Source organism: Pavona decussata, unplaced genomic scaffold (genome assembly GCF_977016875.1).
Source record: "Pavona decussata unplaced genomic scaffold, jaPavDecu1.1 SCAFFOLD_83, whole genome shotgun sequence".
Classification (NCBI taxonomy): Eukaryota; Metazoa; Cnidaria; class Anthozoa; order Scleractinia; family Agariciidae; genus Pavona; species Pavona decussata.
The window spans coordinates 1,204,894-1,230,431 of record NW_028145501.1 but is presented as its reverse complement, the minus strand read 5'-3'; the positions used below and the strand labels follow the sequence as shown (position 1 = coordinate 1,230,431).

The following is a 25,538-nucleotide window of genomic DNA, read 5'->3' as shown; positions in this document are numbered from 1 at the left end:
TCGTCGATTCTTGAAAATCGGGGTCACTTTTGCTCATTAACAAATTCTGATTGTTTAGATATTCAAAGGCGATTTTCTCCCCACGTACAAGAGCTGCAATCTTGACACTTTTACAAAATATTGACCTACTAATTGTTTTTCTAACGCGCGTACATTCCTGCGGAAAATCCTCTTTTTGACGGAGAAATTCGCTTATGAATATTGAAACAATAGAAATTGGTTAATGAGTTAAAAGGGAACTCGTCGATTTTTGAAGTTCGGGGTCACTTTTGCTCATTAACCAATTTCTGTTGTTTTACTATTCAAAGGCGATTTTCTCCCTACCTACAAGAGCTGCAATCTTGACACTTTTACAAAATATTGACCTACTTATTGTCTTTCTAACGCGCGTATATTCCTGCGGAAAATCCTCTTTTTGACGGAGAAATTCGCTTATGAATATTAAGACAATAGAAATTGGTTAGCGAGTGAAAAGGGACCTCGTCGATTTTTGAAGATCGGGGTCACTTTTGCTCATTAACAAATTTCTATTGTTTTACTATTCAAAGGTTATTTTCTCCATACCTACAAGAGCTGCAATCTTGACACTTTAACAAAATATTGACCTACTTATTGTCTTTCTAACGCGCGTATATTCCTGCGGAAAATCCTCTTTTTGACGGAGAAATTGGCCTACGAATATTGAAACAATAGAAATTGGTTAATGGGTTGAAAGGGACCTCGTCGATTTTCGAAGTTCGGGGTCACTTTTGCTCTTTAACAAATTTGTATTGTTTCAATATATTCAAAGTTGATTTTCTCCCTATTTAGAAGAGCTGCATTCTTGTCACTTTCCCAAAATATTAACCTACTAATTGTCTTTCCAACGCGCGTTCATACCTGTGGAATATCCTCTTCATGACGCAGAAATTTGCGTATGAATATTAAAACAATAGAAATTGGTTAATGAGTTAAAAGGGACCTCGTCGATTTTTGAAGATCGGGGTCACTTTTGCTTATTAACAAATTTCTATTGTTGGAATATTTAAAGGCCATTTTCTCCCTACATACAAGAGCTGCAATCTTGATACTTTCACAAAATATTCATCTACTAATTGTTTTTCCAACGCGCGAACATTCAAGCGGAAAATCCTCTTTTTGACGCAGAAATTTGCCAATGAATATTGAAACAATAGAAATTGGTTAATGAGTTGAAAGGGATCTCGTCGATTTTCGAAGTTCGGGGTCTTTATTGCTCGTTAACAAATATCTATCTTTTCAATATTCAAAGGCGATTTTCTTTTTACCTACAAGAGCTGCAATCTTGACACTTTTACAAAATATTGACCTACTAATTGTCTTTCTAACGCGCGTATATTCCTGCGGAAAATCCTCTTTTTGACGGAGAAATTCGCTTATGAATATTGAGACAATAGAAATTGGTTAGCGAGTGAAAAGGGACCTCGTCGATTTTTGAAGATCGGGGTCACTTTTGCTCATTAACCAATTTCTATTGTTTCAATATTCAAAGGCGATTGTCTCCCTACCTACAATAGCTGCAATTTTGACACTTTAAACAAATATTGACCTACTAATTGTCTTTCCAACGCGAGATTATTCCTGCGGAAAATCCTCCTTTTGACGCAGAAATTCGCCTATGAATATTGAAACAATCGAAATTGGTTAATGAGTTAAAAAGGACCTCGTCGATTTTTGAAGATCGGGGTCTTTTTTGCTCGTTAAAAAATTTCTATTGTTTTACTATTCAAAGACGATTTTCTCCCTACCTACAAGAGCTGCAATCTTGACACTTTCACAAAATATTGACCTACTAATTGTCTTTCCAACGCGCGTACATTCCTGCGGAAAATCCTCTTTTTGACGGAGCAATTGGCCTACGAATATTGAAACAATAGAAATTGGTTAATGAGTTAAAAGGGACCTCGTCGATTTTTGAAGATCGGGGTCACTTTTGCTCATTAACAAATTCTGATTGTTTCAATATTCAAAGGCGATTGTCTCCCCATCTACAAGAGCTAAAATCTTGACACTTTCACAAAATATTGACCTATTAATTGTCTTTCCAACACGCGTACATTCCAGCAGAAAATCCTCTCTTTGACGGAAAAATTTACCTATGAATATTGAAACAATAGAAATTGGTTAACGGTTAAAAGGAACCTCGTCGATTTTTGAAGATCGGGGTCACTTTTGCTCATTAACCAATTTCTATTGTTTCAATATTCAAAGGCGATTTTCTCCCTACCTACAAGAGCTGCAATCTTGACTCTTTTACAAAATATTGACCTACTAATTGTCTTTCTAACACGCGTAAATTCTTTCGGAAAGTCCTCTTTTTGACGGAGAAATTCGCCTATGAATATTGAAACAATAGAAATTGGTTAATGAGTTGAAAGGGACCTCGTCGATTTTTGAAGATCGGGGTCACTTTTGCTCATTAACAAATTCTGATTGTTTCAATATTCAAAGGCGATTTTCTCCCCACGTACAAGAGCTGAAATCTTGACACTTTCACAAAATATTGACCTATTAATTGTCTTTCCAACACGCGTACATTCCAGCAGAAAATCCTCTTTTTGACGGAAAAATTTACCTATGAATATTGAAACAATAGAAATTGGTTAACGGTTAAAAGGAACCTCGTCGATTTTTGAAGATCGGGGTCACTTTTGCTCATTAACCAATTTCTATTGTTTCAATATTCAAAGGCGATTTTCTCCTTACCTACAAGAGCTGCAATCTTGACTCTTTTACAAAATATTGACCTACTAATTGTCTTTCTAACACGCGTAAATTCTTTCGGAAAGTCCTCTTTTTGACGGAGAAATTCGCCTATGAATATTGAAACAATAGAAATTGGTTAATGAGTTGAAAGGGACCTCGTCGATTTTCGAAGTTCGGGGTCACTTTTGCTTATTAACAAATTTGTATTGTTTCAATGTTCAAAGTTGATTTTCTCCTTATTTAGAAGAGCTGCATTCTTGACACTTTCCCAAAATATTAACCTACTAATTGTCTTTCCAACGCGCGTTCATACCTGTGGAATATCCTCTTCATGACGCAGAAATTTGCGTATGAATATTAAAACAATAGAAATTGGTTAATGAGTTAAAAGGGACCTCGTCGATTTTTGAAGATCGGGGTCACTTTTGCTTATTAACAAATTTCTATTGTTGGAATATTTAACGGCCATTTTCTCCCTACATACAAGAGCTGCAATCTTGATACTTTCACAAAATATTCATCTACTAATTGTTTTTCCAACGCGCGAACATTCAAGCGGAAAATCCTCTTTTTGACGCAGAAATTTGCCAATGAATATTGAAACAATAGAAATTGGTTAATGAGTTGAAAGGGATCTCGTCGATTTTCGAAGTTCGGGGTCTTTATTGCTCGTTAACAAATATCTATCTTTTCAATATTCAAAGGCGATTTTCTTTTTACCTACAAGAGCTGCAATCTTGACACTTTTACAAAATATTGACCTACTAATTGTCTTTCTAACGCGCGTATATTCCTGCGGAAAATCCTCTTTTTGACGGAGAAATTCGCTTATGAATATTGAGACAATAGAAATTGGTTAGCGAGTGAAAAGGGACCTCGTCGATTTTTGAAGATCGGGGTCACTTTTGCTCATTAACCAATTTCTATTGTTTCAATATTCAAAGGCGATTGTCTCCCTACCTACAATAGCTGCAATTTTGACACTTTAAACAAATATTGACCTACTAATTGTCTTTCCAACGCGAGATTATTCCTGCGGAAAATCCTCCTTTTGACGCAGAAATTCGCCTATGAATATTGAAACAATCGAAATTGGTTAATGAGTTAAAAAGGACCTCGTCGATTTTTGAAGATTGGGGTCATTTTTGCTTATTAACAAATTTCTATTGTTTCAATATTCAAAAGCGATTTTCTCCCTACCTACAATAGCTACAATTTTGACACTTTCCCAAAATATTGATCTACTAATTGTCTTTCCAACGCGCGTACATTCCTGCGGAAAATCCTTTTTTTGACGCAGAAATTCGCGTATGAATATTGAAACAATAGAAATTTGTTAATGAGTTAAAAAGGACCTCGTCGATTTTTGAAGATTGGGATCATTTTTTGCTCATTAACAAATTTCTATTATTTCAATATTCAAAGGCGATTGTCTCCCCATCTACAAGAGCTGCAATTTTGACAGTTTAAACAAATATTGACCTACTAATTGTCGTTCCAACGCGCGAACATTCCTGTGGAAAATCCTCCTTTTGACGGAGAAATTCGCCTATGAATATTGAAACAATAGAAAATGGTTTATAACTTAACAGGGACCTCATCGATTTTTGAAGATCGGGGTCACTTTTGCTTATTAACAAATTTCTATTGTTTGAATATTTAAAGGCAATTTTCTCCCTACCTACAAGAGCTGCAATCTTGACAATTTCAACAAACATTGACCTACTAATTGTCTTTCGAACAAGCGTACATTCCTGCGTAAAATCCTCTTTTTCACGCAGAAATTCGCCTATGAATATTGAAACAATAGAAATTGGTTAATGGGTTAAAAGAGACCTCGTCGATTTTTGAAGATCGGGGTCTTTTTTGCTCGTTAAAAAATTTCTATTGTTTCAATATTCAAAGGCGATTTTCTCCCTACCTACAAGAGCTGCAATCTTGACACTTTCACAAAATATTGACCTACTAATTGTCTTTCTAACGCGCGTACATGCCTGCGGAAAATCCTCTTTTTGACGGAGAAATTCGCTTATGAATATTGAAGCAATAGAAATTGGTTAATGAGTGAAAAGGGAACTCGTCGATTTTTGAAGATCGGGGTCACTTTTGCTCATTAACAAATTTCTATTGTTTTACTATTCAAAGACGATTTTCTCCCTACCTACAAGAGCTGCAATCTTGACACTTTCACAAAATATTGACCTACTAATTGTCTTTTTAACGCGCGAACATTCCTGCGGAAAATCCTCTTTTTGACGGAGCAATTGGCCTACGAATATTGAAACAATAGAAATTGGTAAATGAGTTAAAAGGGACCTCGTCGATTTTTGAAGATCGGGGTCACTTTTGCTCATTAACAAATTCTGATTGTTTCAATATTCAAAGGCGATTTTCTCCCCACGTACAAGAGCTGAAATCTTGACACTTTCACAAAATATTGACCTATTAATTGTCTTTCCAACACGCGTACATTCCAGCAGAAAATCCTCTTTTTGACGGAAAAATTTACCTATGAATATTGAAACAATAGAAATTGGTTAACGGTTAAAAGGAACCTCGTCGATTTTTGAAGATCGGGGTCACTTTTGCTCATTAACCAATTTCTATTGTTTCAATATTCAAAGGCGATTTTCTCCCTACCTACAAGAGCTGCAATCTTGACTCTTTTACAAAATATTGACCTACTAATTGTCTTTCTAACACGCGTAAATTCTTTCGGAAAGTCCTCTTTTTGACGGAGAAATTCGCCTATGAATATTGAAACAATAGAAATTGGTTAATGAGTTGAAAGGGACCTCGTCGATTTTCGAAGTTCGGGGTCACTTTTGCTTATTAACAAATTTGTATTGTTTCAATGTTCAAAGTTGATTTTCTCCTTATTTAGAAGAGCTGCATTCTTGACACTTTCCCAAAATATTAACCTACTAATTGTCTTTCCAACGCGCGTTCATACCTGTGGAATATCCTCTTCATGACGCAGAAATTTGCGTATGAATATTAAAACAATAGAAATTGGTTAATGAGTTAAAAGGGACCTCGTCGATTTTTGAAGATCGGGGTCACTTTTGCTTATTAACAAATTTCTATTGTTGGAATATTTAAAGGCCATTTTCTCCCTACATACAAGAGCTGCAATCTTGATACTTTCACAAAATATTCATCTACTAATTGTTTTTCCAACGCGCGAACATTCAAGCGGAAAATCCTCTTTTTGACGCAGAAATTTGCCAATGAATATTGAAACAATAGAAATTGGTTAATGAGTTGAAAGGGATCTCGTCGATTTTCGAAGTTCGGGGTCTTTATTGCTCGTTAACAAATATCTATCTTTTCAATATTCAAAGGCGATTTTCTTTTTACCTACAAGAGCTGCAATCTTGACACTTTTACAAAATATTGACCTACTAATTGTCTTTCTAACGCGCGTATATTCCTGCGGAAAATCCTCTTTTTGACGGAGAAATTCGCTTATGAATATTGAGACAATAGAAATTGGTTAGCGAGTGAAAAGGGACCTCGTCGATTTTTGAAGATCGGGGTCACTTTTGCTCATTAACCAATTTCTATTGTTTCAATATTCAAAGGCGATTTTCTCCCTACCTACAAGAGCTGCAATCTTGACACTTTTACAAAATATTGACCTACTAATTGTCTTTCTAACACGCGTAAATTCTTTCGGAAAGTCCTCTTTTTGACGGAGAAATTCGCCTATGAATATTGAAACAATAGAAATTGGTTAATGAGTTGAAAGGGACCTCGTCGATTTTCGAAGTTCGGGGTCACTTTTGCTTATTAACAAATTTCTATTGTTTGAATATTTAAAGGCCATTTTCTTCCTACATACAAGAGCTGCAATCTTGATACTTTCACAAAATATTCATCTACTAATTGTTTTTCCAACGCGCGAACATTCAAGCGGAAAATCCTCTTTTTGACGCAGAAATTTGCCAATGAATATTGAAACAATAGAAATTGGTTAATGAGTTGAAAGGGATCTCGTCGATTTTCGAAGTTCGGGGTCTTTATTGCTCGTTAACAAAATTCTATCTTTTCAATATTCAAAGGCGATTTTCTTTTTACCTACAAGAGCTGCAATCTTGACACTTTTACAAAATATTGACCTACTAATTGTCTTTCTAACGCGCGTATATTCCTGCGGAAAATCCTCTTTTTGACGGAGAAATTCGCTTATGAATATTGAGACAATAGAAATTGGTTAGCGAGTGAAAAGGGACCTCGTCGATTTTTGAAGATCGGGGTCACTTTTGCTCATTAACAAATTTCTATTGTTTTACTATTCAAAGGCGATTTTCTCCCTACCTACAAGAGCTGCAATCTTGACACTTTTACAAAATATTGACCTACTAATTGTCTTTCTAACACGCGTACATTCCTGCGGAAAATCCTCTTTTTGACGGAGAAATTCGCTTATGAATATTGAAACAATAGAAATTGGTTAATGAGTTAAAAGGGACCTCGTCGATTCTTGAAAATCGGGGTCACTTTTGCTCATTAACAAATTCTGATTGTTTAGATATTCAAAGGCGATTTTCTCCCCACGTACAAGAGCTGCAATCTTGACACTTTTACAAAATATTGACCTACTAATTGTTTTTCTAACGCGCGTACATTCCTGCGGAAAATCCTCTTTTTGACGGAGAAATTCGCTTATGAATATTGAAACAATAGAAATTGGTTAATGAGTTAAAAGGGAACTCGTCGATTTTTGAAGTTCGGGGTCACTTTTGCTCATTAACCAATTTCTGTTGTTTTACTATTCAAAGGCGATTTTCTCCCTACCTACAAGAGCTGCAATCTTGACACTTTTACAAAATATTGACCTACTTATTGTCTTTCTAACGCGCGTATATTCCTGCGGAAAATCCTCTTTTTGACGGAGAAATTCGCTTATGAATATTAAGACAATAGAAATTGGTTAGCGAGTGAAAAGGGACCTCGTCGATTTTTGAAGATCGGGGTCACTTTTGCTCATTAACAAATTTCTATTGTTTTACTATTCAAAGGTTATTTTCTCCATACCTACAAGAGCTGCAATCTTGACACTTTAACAAAATATTGACCTACTTATTGTCTTTCTAACGCGCGTATATTCCTGCGGAAAATCCTCTTTTTGACGGAGAAATTGGCCTACGAATATTGAAACAATAGAAATTGGTTAATGGGTTGAAAGGGACCTCGTCGATTTTCGAAGTTCGGGGTCACTTTTGCTCTTTAACAAATTTGTATTGTTTCAATATATTCAAAGTTGATTTTCTCCCTATTTAGAAGAGCTGCATTCTTGTCACTTTCCCAAAATATTAACCTACTAATTGTCTTTCCAACGCGCGTTCATACCTGTGGAATATCCTCTTCATGACGCAGAAATTTGCGTATGAATATTAAAACAATAGAAATTGGTTAATGAGTTAAAAGGGACCTCGTCGATTTTTGAAGATCGGGGTCACTTTTGCTTATTAACAAATTTCAATTTTTTGAATATTCAAAGGCCATTTTCTCCCTACCTGCAAGAGCTGCAATGTTGATACTCTCACAAAATATTGATCTACTAATTGTTTTTCCAACGAGCGCATATACAAGCGGAAAATCCTCTTTTTGACGCAGAAATTCGCCAATGAATATTGAAACAATAGAAATTGGTTAATAAGTTGAAAGGGATATCGTCGATTTGCGAAGTTTGGGGTCACTTTTGCTTATTAACAAATTTCTATTGTTTCAATATTCAAAGTTGATTTTCTCCCTATTTAGAAGAGCTGCAATCTTGACACCTTCCCAAAATATTAACTTACTAATTGTCTTTCCAACGCGCGTACATTCCTACGGAATATCCTCTCTATGACGCAGAAATTCGCCTATGAATATTGAAACAATAGAAATTGGTTAATGAGTGAAAAGTGACCTCGTCGATTTTGAAGATCAGTGTCACTTTTGCTTATTAACAAAGTTCTATTGTTTCAATATTCAAAGGCAATTTTCTCGCTACTTTTAAAGGCTGTAATCTTGACACTTTCCCAAAATATTAACCTACTAATTGTCTTTCGAACGCGCGTACATTGCTATGGAAAGTCCTCTTTTTGACGGAGAAATTTGCGTCTGAATATTGAAACAATACAAATTGGCTAATGAGTTAAAAGGGATCTCGTCGCTCTTTTAAGATCAGGGTCACTTTTCTTCATTAACAAATTTCTATTTTTTCAATATATAAAGGCGATTTGCTCGCTACCTACAAGAACTGCAATCTTGACACTTTCACAAAATATTGACCTACTAATTGTATTTCTGACACGTGTACATTCCTGCGGAACATCTTATTTTTGACGGAGAAATTCGCGTATGAATATTGAAACAACAGAAATTAGTTAATGAGTTAAAAGGGTCTTCGTCGATTTTTTAAGATCGGGGTCACTTTTGCTCATTAACAGATTTCTATTGTTTTAATATTCAATGGAGATTTTCTACGCTTGTACAAGAGCTCCAACTTTGACGCTTTCACACTAAATTTATGCCCCGATAGTCTATATAACTCCTTTTAATTGGTGCGGAAAATCTTCTTTTTGACGGAGAAATTCGCTATGAATAATAAAACTATAGAAATTGGTTAATGAGTTTAAAGGGACCTTTTCGATTTTTGAAGATCGGGCGCATTTTTGCTCATTGACAAATTTCAATTGTTTCAATATTCAAAGGCGATTTTCTTCGCTTCTATAAGAGCTCTAATCTTGACACTTTCACAAGATACTCACGCCTAGATAGTCTATGGAACGCGCGTATACTGTTGTGGAAAATCCTCTTTTTGACAGAGAAATTCACCTATGAATAATAAAACAATAAAAATTGGTTTAATTGTCGGGCTCATTTTTTTGTTTATTAACAAAATTTCTATTGTTTCAATATTCAATGGGATTTTCTCTATATAATTGTTTAGTTGTATAGAGATGCACAATGCAGTGACATTTTTTACTGAAAATTGCACCAACTAACAAAACCGCTGCTACAAAAAGTTCTAAACCCACAATAGTCTCAGAACAGTTTCTTTATTAAGACCATAACGCTTCTGACATGTTACTTGTTCCTCTCGAACTCATCAAATCCAATCGTGACATTGTACGCAAAGCTAGAGAGGGATACTCATGCCTATAGACTAATTGTAATTTCAAATTGTAACTTTTTTTGTTTATGTAATTTTAGCCTTTTTTAAGGTATCTACTGTAACTGTTTAAAATTGTAAAATCTCTTGCCACAGGGTCAGTCTCAAACATACCCTGAAGAAGAAAGGCCACGCCTTTCGAAATATTGGAAAAATGTAATTCCCTGACTGTGAAATCAGCCTTGCTCTGTTTAAGATTAGTTAAATTAACATTAGGGAGATTTAGAATCGCCTTCACGGCAAGAGTTAGATTCGCGTTTATGTTTTCTTGAAAAAATTAGTACTCAGATTAGAATAGTGAAAAAAATCGGACTTTTGATGCTAACTCAAAACTACTCAATTTTACTGAGAAAACATTGGGCGGCAAATATACGCTAAACATGGTCACGTGGTCATTTCTGCCATTTGCCGTAAACTTAATTCTGAATCTCACTATTGGCTCAAAAAATTAACAGATCTTTGAACGACAACCTCCAATCTTGCTGTGAAATCGCACCGATTGTAATTTCAGTTCGTACATGGAAGGGACACGATTGTCTAGGCGTTGTGCAGAATACAGTCGAACCTCTTTATTACGGACACCAAGGGGACAGGAATACGTGTCCATTTTATAAAGGTGTCCGTTTTAGAGAAGAAGGCTTCACATGGATTTCGGTCTCTCAGGGAGCAATTAAACTGTCCGTAATAGAGAGGTGTCCGTATAATAGAGGTGTCCGTAAGGTGAGAGATTCCACTGTACAATACTGTAATTTAATTTAATCTAATGAACAACACATAAGTAACTATATTTTAACAATAAAAGGAAATAGTTAACTAAACGTTCGATGGCAATCGGCGCTTATAGAAAGCGACAATCCCATCGTCTTCCTCTTGCAGAAATGAAAGTAAAGAAGGGCAGTACTCGTTTCGTTTTCTGTCTCATAACGAGCCATTAAAAATCCCAGCAAAGGCGTCTTGATCCTCATGTTCTTGCTCACTGTTAGAAAAATAAAAGAATAAGCAGCACCGATAAAAAGGCGTTGGAATTTGTCACACGTTCATGGCATTTTTTGACTAATGGCTTGAACGGGGCGCAGAGTTTTCCAGGGAAAGACTTTAGAGGTAGCCGTTGATATTTAGTTAGTGTTTCAAAGGGATTTTCAAGGCTTGGACGATGCGAAGTTTGTAAGCTTAAGAAAGGATGTGTGATTTCTCAACTAAATTTTGCCATTAACTAAGATCAAATAAGTACTTCCTATCCACTTTCGATCACTATTTCCCAACCTCATTAATAATGCAAGAAGATACAACAAAGGAAATTACAGCTGTGAAGAAGGTTTGTAAATGTGATCTTAATTATCATAAAATTTGGTGAACGTCTGTTGTGAATTTCTCCAAAAACTATGCTTGGCTTGAGAACTTCTATCAGCACACGAAAGAGTGTTTGATCCCATTTCCAAATACCTCGTGGTTAAAAAGAGAAAACCTCGACTCGACCTCGTTTTTTGAACCAACTTCTCAGTGTTTGCAAATGGGATGAAACACTCTTCCTCGTGTTGATATATTACTTTAAAAACTGCCCTAGGGCTGGAGGTATTGCTTTTGACGCTGACTTTTCACTTACCTCTTGAACGATTTGGAACAGACGAAAGAAGAAGGAAAATCACTGAAACGAAGAAAATAAGAACTTAAATGAATAGTCACTATTGATAGGATACATATAGTAAGATCTCGTGCTCTTTATAAAAACGGATTATCTTGCAGTCTATACAACATCTCAAACGAGTATTATTCACGCCCTCTAATCAAACTGTGTTCAGACTCCAGATAATACTTTCCATACCCCTTAGGCAGTTTTTTCTGACTTTTTTGGTAATGTAATTTTTTTCGCTGTGTTCTTCAGTTGTTATCGGGTTTTTTTGGTTAGTTCTTTTCGAAAACTTGTGGTCACTTTTTCCAGCCTTTTCTAGTCAGTTTTTTCTCCCTTTTTTTTGGCAATTTTCCCCCTCTTTTTTTGATCAGTTTTTCCCGCCTTTGTTAGTCAAATGTTCCGCCTTTTTAGGTCAGTTTTTCCTGCCTTCTTTGGCCAGTTTATTTACCCGCCTTTTTGGTGAGTTTTGCCCAGTTCTTTTTACCCGCAGCCCGCGGCTTGTTGTTGCACTTGAGTCTTGAACATTTTATGACGTCCTTTTATGGCCTATAAGAGTATGGACCATAGAAAAACTGCCGTTGATTTGTTAATTCAAGTGTGCTAAAAATTAGATTTGACTATCGCCTGTTTTCGCTTTTTAATTTCCTGGGCGCCGCCATTTTGGATTTTATGACGTCATACGGTTGCCGTCATTGTCAGTAACCAGAAGTTCGTTTGTGTGACCGTGTTACGTCATGAAATCCAACATGGCGGCACCCGGAAAATTTAAAAGCGAAAACAGGCGATAATCAACTCCCGTTTTGTCCGACACAGAAATATAATATAAAAAAATAATATAGTAGGAATAATATATTATTTCTATGTTTTCCAACGAAATTGGAAATTAGACTGTATTTTTAAAAGTTAAACGTTTGTTTATTCCAAGGGTGGAGGTTTCTTTTAAGAGTAAACCTACCATTCCAAATGCTGTTGTACATAGAATGTTGACACTGCATTATCATTTTTAGAGTCTTTTGAATCCGTTACAGAAGGTCTGACATTGATGCAGCTATCTTACAAAACTGTCCTATTGTTGGCACTCACATCAGCAGCAAGATCGAGTTCATGGACTGTCTTCTTTGGAGTTAACTTATCTCTCCTCAGGAAGGAGGGTTCATGGGAATTTATTAAATCTCTCAGTTAGTACTTGCGGTGTGATTGGTCAATTTTACGGCCGTATTTCACTATACGGTCCGCTAAACTTTAACTAGTTTCCTTTCCCGCGCGACCGATTAACCTCAGAGATATAATAAATATCTTACTAACCTCGCTTCCTCGGTCCGTACTTTAAGATACGGATCCTCGTTTTTTCCCGTCGATTTATCAACGGGAAAAAACTCGGTCCGTAACTTTAAGTGCAGACCTCGAACTCTGTTAGTAAAAGCACATACTCTCCCTTCACGCACACATCAAGACCTCCAGGCCTGGTCACCCAGCCCGCAAGATTCTCTTACCTCATTTCCGGAAAGTCTCAAGATCTGCGTCATTCGTATCTTTGCGGCCTTTGTGGAGAGGACAGAGACGTTACGTAGATCCTTAAAGCTGCTGGCGTCTTATATTTCTCCACACAAAGGTACTTCAAGCCAATTTGTCTCTCGATGACTAACAAGGGCCTTACGGATAGCGGAAATCGAATTGGTCTATATTGGTCACTCAACTACTGTAGGAGGCGGCGCCTGCAGCAGGTCTGTCTGTTAAGCTTATCTTGGAAGCAGCGGATTTGACTTCCGTCCAGACCTTCGAACGCTTTTATCACAGACAGCAGTCTAATGTTGCCTTTGCCATGGCGGTGTTGAACAACCAGATTTATTTCTGATTTCTTGCCTATATTGCAGAATTTCCCTCTGCATACTTTGCTGTTGTTAAGGTTTTGCGTAATTGTACAGCATGCCTTTTATGGAATGTATTAAACTGTTTTGGGTATGTTATTTTGCATTGTCCTTTTCGCTTGGCAGTATTGCTTTGGAATTCTGCACCAGTATTGCAACTATCGGTCGGAGAGGGTTGAAGGAGAAATTACATTTCCCTGGAGGGTTAGTACTTAGCTGACGGGAAGATGTGGTTCTTAGAACACCTTGTAGACTGATATGAGCATTCTTGGTCTCCAAGCCATTGGAGCTACTCTATCCTCCCCACCCTTGTACTACCAATCGATACGACCTCACTCTCCACCGCTACAAGGAAGAGCGCATGCGCTTCATTTCTTTTATATTGTGGTACCCAGGCCGTACACATATGCATCGGTTTCGACGAGGCTTCGGAGAACCACATCTCCCCGTTAGGTAAGTACTACCCCTCCGGGGAAATATAATTTCTCGGTATCATTCAACAGAAATCTTATTTTCTTGACTCTCATACTCGCGCGGAGGATCAAAAACCATGATATTCATTAGCTTCCTCTTATAGCGTTTCTATTGGCTCTTTTTTGTTTTCAGAATTTCATCCCGGCGATACAAGCTCTGTTGGCAGTCTGCATTCAAGTTGCAATGTTATTACACCCGCCTCGACAGTAAAGGGTGCCTGATACACGGCTTTCTGGTCGTTTGGTTCCCGACGGCTATGCCATGCTGATGAGGCCTAACAAGGCGGAAACAACTGTCCACGGCTGCCACTGCCCGGGTGATATGGCTGTGCGCATGCGTAAGATACTGGCAAGGCCGTGGGTTGGTGGCCGAGTTTGTCACTTGCTTTAATTGAATGTCATTGCATGACTTGTCTGATTTTGGATCATTAAAAGAGCCAAGCTTGGCGTTTTTATGCTTTTATTTGTTACGCTGAACCATATTTTCCTCGGCTCATAGTTCAGGCCGATAATCGTTAGTTTCTTTGTGTTTGGCTTTCTTAATTGATGAACGGCTGCTAATACCTTATAGCTTCAGCACATTGGGCTTATATTATGATGAAAAAATGGTCTTTAAGTATTAAACCTACAAAGTACAACAATTTTGTTGTAAAATAATTCTTAAGTTGTAAACGACAAAACAATATTTGTCTAAGAAAAAATTCGTACAGAGGGTTTCACCTGAGAAAAATAATAATAATAATCATAATAATAATAGTAATAATAATAATAATAATAGTAATAATAATAACAATAATAACTAACAATAGTGACTATTTTACCGCAGGACATGTGTCCCAATCAGCTAAACTTCACCTAAACGCCATTTTTCCGCCACTTGACATGGCTTTAATGGAAATATCTCGTTCACGTTTCAAGCAATCCAAAAACCCTACCATAATCCCGTGAATCTGTGTTGTGGGGTGTTTTGTGAATTTTTGGGTATATCTGGGAGGACTAGTTTTCCTAGAAGGATTGGTAAAATTAAGAGAAATAAGAAAAATTGAAATTTTAGTGAAGTTTTAAAATTAGAATTTGTAGTTAATAATTAATAGACGGACACCAAGTTAGTCCAATAGCAACCTGGTGTGCTCTTGCGTAGATATCAACTGACTGTTGGTGTTCCAAAAATCATTTTCTTTCTTCTATCCCTTCTTAAAACCTCTTCAAATTTCATTCAAATTAAGGTGAAATCCCCCCTTAAGGTGGCGCTCTACCTGAATTTGAGTGAAATTGTTAAGAGGTTTTAAGAATGGATAGAAAAAAGAAAATGATTTTTGGAACACTAACAGACAGTCGATAACCACGCAAGAGCACCCCAGGTTGCTAGTGGACTAACTTAGTATCCGTCTATTAATTATTAACTACAAATTCTAATTTTAAAACTTCACTAAATCTTCAACATTTCTTATTTCTTTTAATTTTACCAATCCTTCAAGAAAAATTATTTCCTTCCAAATATACCTAAAAATCACCCAAAAATTCATAAAACACCCCAAATCATTGATTTGTGTTATGAATGGAGGGTTTTTGTATTGCTTGAAATGCAAACAAGATATTTCCATTTGACCGATTTTAAGCGGTGTGAAAACGGCTTTCAGGTGAACCCCCACCTTAAGACGAACATTTTCAAGAAAATCCTTGATGTAATCGACATCAACCCAAAAGATGTCAAGAAATCCACGCGTTCAAGACTTCTGTCAGAGTTGTGAACGAAAAAAGTGATTTTATGACGCTATAGGACGAAAACAAGCTTCGCACCAAAACGAGGCCGTGCCTCGTGCACGTCTAAGAAAATGTGTCCCACATGGGAGGGAAAGACGCTTTCGCGTCCTATATATATTGTTTTCAGCATCATCAGGTTTTTGGAGCTCCCTCGGCGAGTGGACCGGTGAGGGTGGGACTCTGCAGAGACTCTGCGCCCAGTAACTCTACCCCAATGAGGGGGGTAGGGGGGAGCAGAGACGGGGGAGCATTTTGCTCAAATTATTTTTCATTTTTTTTATTGTTATATTAACATGTTAAAAGGCGCGTTTTAACTTGTATCTACTTCAGATGGATGTATCTGCCACTGTAAATTCTATTTAAATGTTAAGAAAGCTATGTTCTCGTCCCCCTTTAAATAGGTTTTCTCATTTGGGGTCACCCATGGCGATGATGACCTTGTGCTATAAACATACTTACCGAGGTTAATAAATGAAAAGGTTATCGTCGTTATTAAAAGGGTGCTAGTCCCGTCAGGAAAATATCGAGTTTATTTGACTTGAGAAGGTTTCTGCAAATCCCCATATTCAAAAATATCAGCGCATTTCAATTATCCTCTTAGCGTAAAGTCGGTTGAAATATAGGTATAATTGAAACGCGTCGGAGCTGATTTAATTCTCGCGAAGAACTCACTGAACAAGCAAACAAACGTATTTAAACTATAAGAAAAACAAAGAAACGTTAGTAAACAAATTGGCCAAAAGGTATTCGAGGGTGAAAATTCTTAATAAGCTCATTTCTTTTGTGATCTGAAACTTTAAATGTGACACCGTTAAGTGAAACTACAGACTAGCTAAAGTAATCAGGAAACTGAGAAATAAATACTAAAAATCGTTTCAAAAATGGTTGTTAATATATTATATTTCTGTTGTTTACATACTAACAAGCCCTCTATCTTGCGCCCGTTATCTTGTTTTCTTCTTCTCATGGAGTGTCCAACTCTACTCTTCTAAGGCGAAGCTCTTGACGAGAGGACCACACAGGTCGCGACGTTCGGTTGAGAGAACAAAAAGGCCGCTAGTTTTGAATCGAATACTGCCACGCTTTCCTGATCCTTAAATTATGTTCAATTATGCATGTTTTTTTTGTCCAAATGTCTCGTCAATATTGGGCAATCATGTTTGATCTGCGTCCGTTATCTATTCAGCGTGACGAACCCCAATAACTGTTGAAATATTCTAGCCTTAAATTATTCTTACTGAGATGTATTTAGCTTGACCAACCCATTAAGTGGTAATTAAGTATTTACACATTTAGTAACTCTTACTCAGATGAGGCCTTATAACTAATTCATTTGTATTAAGGATATTGTAGCTTGCGGGTTTAACAGAAGAAGGCAAAATGCGTTATTTGTGTTCTACTTTTCACTGCACATCCAAAGCTAGAACACATATCACGTTGGCCGGGATCGCTGTGTTGTGTTTTTGGGTAGGACACCCTACTTTCATATTTCGTCTGTCTACCCAGGTATAAACTAGTACCAGCAGAACGCCATGATAACCTGCGTCTCCAGTATCGAATGATTCAATGGATAAAGTGTATTGCTCATATCAGTCGACGAGGCTTCGGCGAACCACATCTCCCCGTTAGGTAAGTACTACCCTTCCAGGGAAATGTAATTTCTCGGTATCATTCAACGGAAAACTTATTTTCTTGACTCTCATACTCGCGCGGAGGATCGAAAACCATGAGATTCATTGGCTTCCTCTTATAGCGTTTTTATTGCCTCTTTTTTTGTTTTCAAAATTTCATCCCGGCGATACAAGCTCTGTTGGTAGTCTGCATTCAAGTGGCAATGTTATTACACCCGCCTCGATTGTACAGGGTGCCTGATACAAGGCTTTCTGGTCGTTCCGTGCCCGACGGCTATGCCATGCTGATGAGGCCTAACAAGGCCGAAACAGATGTCCATGGCTGCCACTGCCTGGGTAATATGGCTGTGCGCATGCATAAGGTATTGGCGAGGCCGTGGGTTGGTGTCCGAGTGTATCACTTGCTTTAATTGATTGCAATGTCATTGCCTGACTTGTCTGATTTTGGATCATTGGAAGAGCCAAGCTGAGTGTTTTTATTCGTTACGCTGAACCATATTTTCCTCGGCTCATAGTTCAGGCCGATAATCGTTAGTTTTTTTGCTTGGCTTTCTTAATTGATAAACGGCTCCTTTTACGTTATAGCTTCAGGGCATGAGCTTACAGAGTTTTATGGAAGGTTGGGCTTATATTATGACAAAAAAAATGGTCTTTGAGTATTAAACGTACAAAGTACAACAATTTTGTTGTAAAATAATTCTTAAGTTGTAAACGACAAAGCAATATTTGTCTAAAAAAAATTCGTACAGAGGATTTCACCTGAGAAAAATAATAATAATAATAATAATAATAATAATAATAATAATAATAATAATAATAAAAATTCGCACAAGCAATGGGCGACAAGCCAAAAAAAAAAAAAAAAATGTGCAAGCTGAAAATCTCCACGCCCCCCCTCCCCCACCCACTTCCTCACCAACGCATCACTTTTTCCCAAAGTTGACGACGGACCTGGCGTGGTTACTTAGCTCTTTCAATAAGGTAAAGAGATTAAAGACGATAAAACATAAATTGCACTTAAAGCACTTTATTGTTTTTGAGCCAGTTTGCTTCATTTTCTTTTAACTGGATTCCCAATTATATTTTTGCGGGTAATGCGCTCGAACGCCTTATTATGCGACGAGATGCATTTCGCTTCTTTGTCATCATGAGCTGGTTGACACACTTTCCCGCCAGGACAGTTTGTGGCGCTTTCTTCAGCTTCGGTACACTCTAAAAACAAATCCAACGGAAAAGTGGTTCGCGATAAACATTTTTTTTAAAAAAGGAAGACAATAAAACATTCTTTTACAATTTTAACAATGCATAGCAGACTGCAGATCTAAATAAATAAGGGAGACAATCAAATAAAAGAACAAAATCATCCTTATACGAGGAGTTGATATAACTGATAACAAAGCTGAAGAGATAAAGTAGATGTCATTATCGTGGCAGAATGATTTAACCTGTTATGGCTGGTTCAGGGGCTTTGATTGGGAGAAATAGTTTTCATTGCTCTTTGAACAAAGGTATTTGTTTAGTCTAAAATTCAAGCTTTCATTATTTTTAACTCGAGGACAATCATTCCAAACATAGAAGGTAAAATGTTGAAAATCTCCATCGGAAGCGCAAATTGTGTTTATTAATTAATACAAAGAAAACTGGATGCCATATCGGCAATTTAAGTATACAGTCGAACCTCCCGTAAACGACCACCCACAATGTCGAGGATATGTGGTCGCTTCCGGGAGGTGGTCGCTTACCAGAGGTCAGACCACAGGGGGTCTAAATTTCGGGTAATTTACATATGGTAATCGCGGAGGCCTAACCCTTTTGCCAGTTCTTATCGAAACCCATAGTAATAACTTTTCTTAGCTACAAGTATATTTAGACTGGTCCAAAATTATTCTAGGCAAAAAGATCTTAGAGTCTATGATAATCATTGTTTGCATCTCGCAAATTACTTATTACAGCGATTAAGACAATTCTTGTGAAAGAAACTTGACTCTTATTACTCCAGGTGGCACGGTGTAAATTTTTCTGGGAACGGAACGTAAGCAAAAAGATAAGACACGATAAAAGATAAGAGAGTTTTGTCCTACAAGGTATTCAATCTGACAGGGGCACCCAACGGATCGTTTCGGTAAATTATCTGTTCGGAGGGTCCTTAATCCCATCCAGTTTTCTGAGGGGAACTTTCACCTCGAACTTTCGTGATATGGAAAATTTAAGGTCCAGTGTTTTCGGATTGATAAAAATGCCGTTTTGGGTACCGAGAAAAGGTCAGCTAAGATTTTCCGAAAGGAAATAAGACCTAAGGTTTTCGGGAAATGGAAAAAATGCCCTAGTTATTTCGAAAAGACCGCAGTTCCCCTAGAATGACCGAACAGATAAAAATATTATAGCGCAGCCTAAAATGAACATACCGAGCTTTAAAGGCACTCCAGATAGCCTAAAATAGCGTTTCAAAGGATCTGAGAGAAAACTGTCGTTGGGTGCCCCTGATTTGATTAAAGTTTATTTCATGCAGTGTGAAGAATAGTGCATGTGTATTTTATCAATTGTTTCAATGCTAAGCTAGATAGGAAAACACTTCCGGCAGCCCCGGCTGTGAGATTTACGGCGTCCCCTGTAATGATGTGGGCAATATGTTACAGCGACACATTTTTCAATTTCCGTCTATGAGAGATACAGCAGATTGTGCGTCAAGTGGTCGTCTACGGGAGGTTAAAAACAATTGAAAATTTTAAACAATCATCTCTAAAAGTGGTCGCCTACAAGAGGTGGTCGCCTACGAGAGTTTCCATCTGTAGTGATTTGGCTTGAAAACTTTTGGTATTTTGGAAAAGTGGTCGCTAATGAGAGGTGGTCGCTTACGAGAGATGGTCGCAAAGGGAGGTTCGACTGTATTTTATAACGTGATACCTTACGTGATCCAACTTATCCCTTGACGCAAAATTTACAGTCAGGGAAATTTTATTATCTTCGTTACTCTAGCTGAAAACATTGTAGATCCATATCTTTCCACAGACCGACCTGCTCACTTGCGGAGAAATGCTTAGTCTAGTTTTTCACAACGAAATCTAAAACGATTACTTAATGCAGCCTGATAATTTGTGTCGCACGCAAGTCCAGTCGCGTGCTGGGGTTATATGAGGGTATATTTAAAGCTTGGGCTTCTGTATTGTTTTTTTTTTTTTCTGTTTTGGACATTTTAAAAGGACTTCTATTCGTTGTAAACGGGTTCGTTATACCAGGGTCCTTTGCAAAATGATTGTTTCTCATTAATTCAGTTTTCTACTTACTGCAGTCGCCCCACTTGGGGGATTGGTACGAAGAAGTAAGTGCACACCACGGAACGCCGTAGTTGTCGGTTGTTGTACATTTGTTGTACGTCTTCCCTTTATACTCAAAAGGACAAACACAACATTTTCCCTTCGTAGTCTCTCTTCCTGATCGACAATCGCCGTTCACTGCAAGAAAAAAATTAGGCCATTAAATTGTAATTCTTTCCCATAAATACTCCTACGAGTGACCATATTTGACATACAAACAGCGTTACATTCAAAACGGCAGTTCAAAATCGTGACAATATTTTTTTCAGCTCGAATGGAAATGTTTATCGATCAATTAATGGACATTATGAAAAATGGCGAAGAACGTACCACAAACACGGGAAAACAAATTTTGGAGACGCCCACTTAACTTGCAAAAACAGAAACTCCTTTGATTGCTAAATAGAACTTGAGTCCAACAGCACTGATTTCCTATTCTAACATGTTTCAATCGTACAAAGTTACTATACCGATATTAGAGCGTTTTCCTATTGAGTGCCGTAAAACCAAAACCAAAGCAGTTACTCTGGCCAATCGCAACAGATGTAAATAACACAACTAGCCAATCAGAATTCGAAGCAAATGCATGTAACTGGCGCCAAGCGCGGGAAAACGCGATTGGTTTTTGTTTGGATTCCCATTGGTTGAGAAAGTGGCGCGAGTTTTGTAAACCAATCACAGAGCGTAGTAATGCAAAACCAAAGTAAACGCGAACTTTCGACACTCGATTGAAGACGCGCCTATTGTTAACAAAATACAATGAGTGCACTCGCAGAAAATTTTATCTTCTGAATTCCAGAGCCGCTGTTGGCTTCCAGAAAATCCTAACTTGCTTTATTCCGCAGCCTGAGCGCGATGTTTCTTCCTCCGAAAAGAAAAAGAAAAGGAAATAGACATTTTCATCTTATGAAACCTTGAGGGTGACACTTCAGTAAAGAAAACGTTAGTCTTTCATCAAATTTAAAATCCAAAGACGACGCTTTCCAAACAAGTGTTCATTGAAACAACCACAGATTTTTTCCTTACTAGTGTAGAATTTTAATTACCCAGTGGGGTTTGCCGTTCGTAGAAAAAATTCTCAAACCTTTTAAAACAAGATAATCAAGTCTTTTTTTATTTTATATGGCAATAAACGCTGAATTTTTGAGATTCCACCTTTTAACGTCTCATCGCTGTTTTATTCAAATGGAGATTTTCATCAGTGCGGGAAATATGCCTGTTTTAAACGTTAATCGCTGCTGACTGAAGTTGACTGAGTTAAACCGTATTTTACACCAAAATGGCGCTCGGTCCAAACAAGTGGTATGTAAATTCGAAAATTAAATTAGTACTTGATTGCATTGTATAAAGCATGTATTGGTTACGAAAAAAAAAAAAAAAGAAAAAAAGAAGATAAAACTCATAGAGGGTAGGGGAAAATACCAAAAGAACACAAATAAAACGTATGTCGAGATTATCACACTAATAAAATCACATCTTACCGTTTGCGCAAAGCATCAATGCAACGAAGAACATGACCTTAAGAAGCTTCATTCTTGAAATCTCTTGGCTTGTTAAAAGGCTTAATCTTCTTAACCAACTTCAGTCGCTTTGATATTCCAAAGACGTTTGTTTGTTCAGAGAGATCTTCTCACGTATTTATAAGGGTCAGCTGGTAAATTATGCATCTATTTCGACTAAGTCTCTCGTCAATATTGGCCAATCATCTTTGATCTTCCTTTGTTATCTATCCAGCGTGACAAACAACATTAAGTGATATAATATTTAAATGGCAAAATATCTTAGCGTTAAGTTATTTTCACTCAAATGTATCCAGCGTGAAAAACCCCATTAAGTGATATAATATTTAAGTGGTAAAATATCTTAGCGCTAAGTTATTCAAACTCAATTGTATTCAGCGTGACAAACCCCATTAAGTGATAAAATATTTAAGTGGTAAAATATCTTAGCGTTAAGTTATTTTCACTCAAATGTATCCAGCGTGACAAACTCCATTAAGTGATATAATATTTAAGTGGTAAAATATCTTAGCGTTAAGTTATTTTCACTCAAATGTAATTAGCGTGACAAACCCTATTACGTGATAAAATATTTAAGTGGTAAAATATCTTAGCGTTAAGTTATTTTCACTCAAATGTATCCAGCGTGACAAACCCCATGAAGTGATATAATATTTAAGTGGTAAAATATCTTAGCGTTAGGTTAGTTTCACTTAAATGTATCCAGCGTGACAAACTCCATTAAGTGATATAATATTTAAGTGGTAAAATATCTTAGCGCTAAGTTATTCTAACTCAATTGTATTCAGCGTGAGAAACTCCATTAAGTGATATAATATTTAAGTGGTAAAATATCTTAGCGTTAAGTTATTTTCACTCAAATGTATCCAGCGTGACAAACTCCATTAAGTGATATAATATTTAAGTGGTAAAATATCTTAGCGTTAAGTTATTCTTACCCAAATGTATTCAGCGTGACAAACTCCATTAAGTGATATAATATATAAGTGGTAAAATATCTTTGCGTTAAGTTATTTTTACTCAAATGTATCCAGCGTGACAAGCCCCATTAAGTGATGTAATATTTAAGTGGCAAAATATATTAGCGTTAAGTTATTTTCACTCAAATGTATCCAGCGTGAGAAACTCCATTAAGTGGTAAATTATTTAAAAGCTTAGAAATTCTTACTCAGATGTGGCTTTATAATTAATTCATTCATTTGCATTAAAGACAATGTAGCTTGCGAGTTTAACAGATAACCATAAAACGTTAAAAGTTATTTGTCCCAATTTTCAGTGTACATCCAAAGCTAGAACTGCACATATAAGGCTTGCCGCGATCACTGTGTTGTGTTCTTGGGTAGGCAGATGAAATATGAAGGTAAAGTGTTCACCCAGAAATCAACGGGCACCAGTACCAGCAAAATGTCATGGTAACCTGTGACTATTCTACCGCAGGACATGTGTCCCAATCAGCTAAACTTCACCTATACGCCATTTTTCCGCCACTTGACATGGCTTTAATGGAAATATCTCGTTCACGTTTCAAGCAATCCAAAAGCCCTACTATGATCCCGTGAATCTGTGTTGTGGGGTGTTTTGTGAATTTTTGGGCGATTTTTGGGTATATTTGGGAGGAGCAGTTTTTCTAGAAGGATTGGTAAAAATAAGAGAAATAAGAAAAATTGAAGTTTTAGTGAAGTTTTAACATTAGAATTTGTAGTTAATAATTAATAGACGGACACCAAGTTAGTCCACTAGCAACCTGGTGTGCTCTTACGCGGGTATGTAAGTGTTCCAAAAATCATTTTCTTTCTTCTATCCCTTCTTAAAACCTCTTCAAATTTCATTCAAATTTAGGTGAAATCTCCCCTTAAATAGGTTTTCTCATTGGGAGTCACCCAAGGCGATGATGACCTTATGCTATAAACATACTGACAGAGGTTAATAAATGAAAAGGTTATCGTCGTTATTAAAAGGGTGCTATTCCCGTCAGGAAAATATCGAGTTCATTTGACTTGAGAGGGTTTCTGCAAATCCCCATATTCAAAAGTATCAGCGCATTTATTATCCTCTAAGCGTAAAGGTGGTTGAAATATAGGTATAATTGAAACGCATCGGAGCTGATTTAATTCTCGCGAAGAACTCACTGAACAAGCAAACAAACGTATTTAAACTATAAGAAAAACGAAGAAACGTTAGTAAACAAATTGGCCAAAAGGTATTCGAGGGTGAAAATTTTGAATGAGCTCATTTCTTTTGTGATCTGAAACTTTAAATGTGACACCGTTAAAAACTACAGTGAAACCGTGAAACTACAGACTAGCTAAAATAATCAGGAAACTGAGAAATAAGTACTAAAAATCGTTTCAAAAATGGTTGTTAATATATTATATTTCTGTTGTTTACATACTAACAAGCCCTCTTGCGCCCGTTATCTTGTTTTTTTCTTCTCATGGAGACTCCAACTCTACTCTTCTAAGGCGAAGCTCTTGACGAGAGGACCACACAGGTCGCGACTTTCGGTTGAGAGAACAAAAGGCCGCTACTTTTGAATCGAATACTGCCACGCTTTTCCGATCCTTAAATTATTTTAAATTATGCATGTTTTTTGTCCCAGTGTCTCGTCAATATTGGCCAATCATGCTTGATCTGCGTCCGTTATCTATTAAGGGGGGACTTAACCTAAACGCCATTTTTCCGCCACTTGACATGGCTTAAGGGGGGACTAAACCTAAATTTGATTGAAATTTGAAGAGGTTTAAAGAAGGGATAGAAGAAAGAAAATGATTTTTGGAACACTAACAGACAGTCGATACCCACGCAAGAGCACTCCAGGTTGCTAGTGGACTAACTTGGTGTCCATCTATGAATTATTAACTACAAATTCTAATTTTAAAACTTCACTAATTCTCAATATTTCTTATTTCTTTTAATTTTACCAATCCTTCTAGAAAAACTATCTCCTCTCAAATATACCGAAAAATCACCTAAAAATTATTTCACAAAACACTACGGATCGAGCAAGCGTTCTTGCAATGACATGGGTTTGGTTCCTAAATTTAGATAGTGGAGAAGTTGTAGAAACGAAATTATAAAAGCAAAATATATGATTGAAAGCAGAAATAAAGCTTACCGGTCGTTTCGCTACAAAGTCGTTTCGCTACACTGCAGTTCAGTCGATTCGCTACGTTTTAAAATTGACATATCCACTAATATTTGAACTCAATTTGCTTCTCATGTAAACAATGTCATATTAGAACACTCATTTTCTTGATACCATGGAGAATTTACTGATGGACTTGTCCAGGGAAAGCCAAACGTCAACGAATACCTCTGAAGTCGAAGAATTATTTAATGTTTAATCGTGTGAAAAATTATCTTAGCTGTTTCTACGTTTCACAGTCAGCACACTATAATCACTATTTCGACTGGCAAATACTTCGACTCGACAAGATTTGTTAAGATTT

The 25,538-nt window shown here is 36.9% G+C and overlaps 1 protein-coding gene across 1 annotated transcript; it reads right to left on the bottom strand.

The window, feature by feature from the left end:
- Nucleotides 1-18,277: 18,277 nt before the first annotated feature.
- On the bottom strand, nucleotides 18,278-22,292 carry LOC146475756 (uncharacterized). The gene is made up of 3 exons (XM_085115332.1): nucleotides 22,051-22,292; nucleotides 20,540-20,707; nucleotides 18,278-18,467 (listed from the first exon to the last, which is right to left on the bottom strand). The coding sequence occupies exons 1-3, from the start codon at nucleotides 22,100-22,102 to the stop codon at nucleotides 18,307-18,309; spliced, it is 381 nt and encodes a 126-aa protein (XP_084971458.1). The 5' UTR covers nucleotides 22,103-22,292; the 3' UTR covers nucleotides 18,278-18,306.
- Nucleotides 22,293-25,538: the final 3,246 nt, after the last annotated feature.

What these genes read in the sequence shown, in the direction of transcription:
- LOC146475756 (XM_085115332.1), bottom strand. Translation starts at nt 22,102, where the DNA reads ATGAAGCTTCTTAAGGTCATGTTCTTCGTTGCATTGATGCTTTGCGCA. An exon ending in ATTGATGCTTTGCGCAAACG is followed by an intron (nt 20,708 to 22,050) that starts GTAAGATGTGAT and finishes TTTTTCTTGCAG; the next exon opens with TGAACGGCGATTGTCGATCA. An exon ending in CCCCAAGTGGGGCGACTGCA is followed by an intron (nt 18,468 to 20,539) that starts GTAAGTAGAAAA and finishes ATTTGTTTTTAG; the next exon opens with AGTGTACCGAAGCTGAAGAA.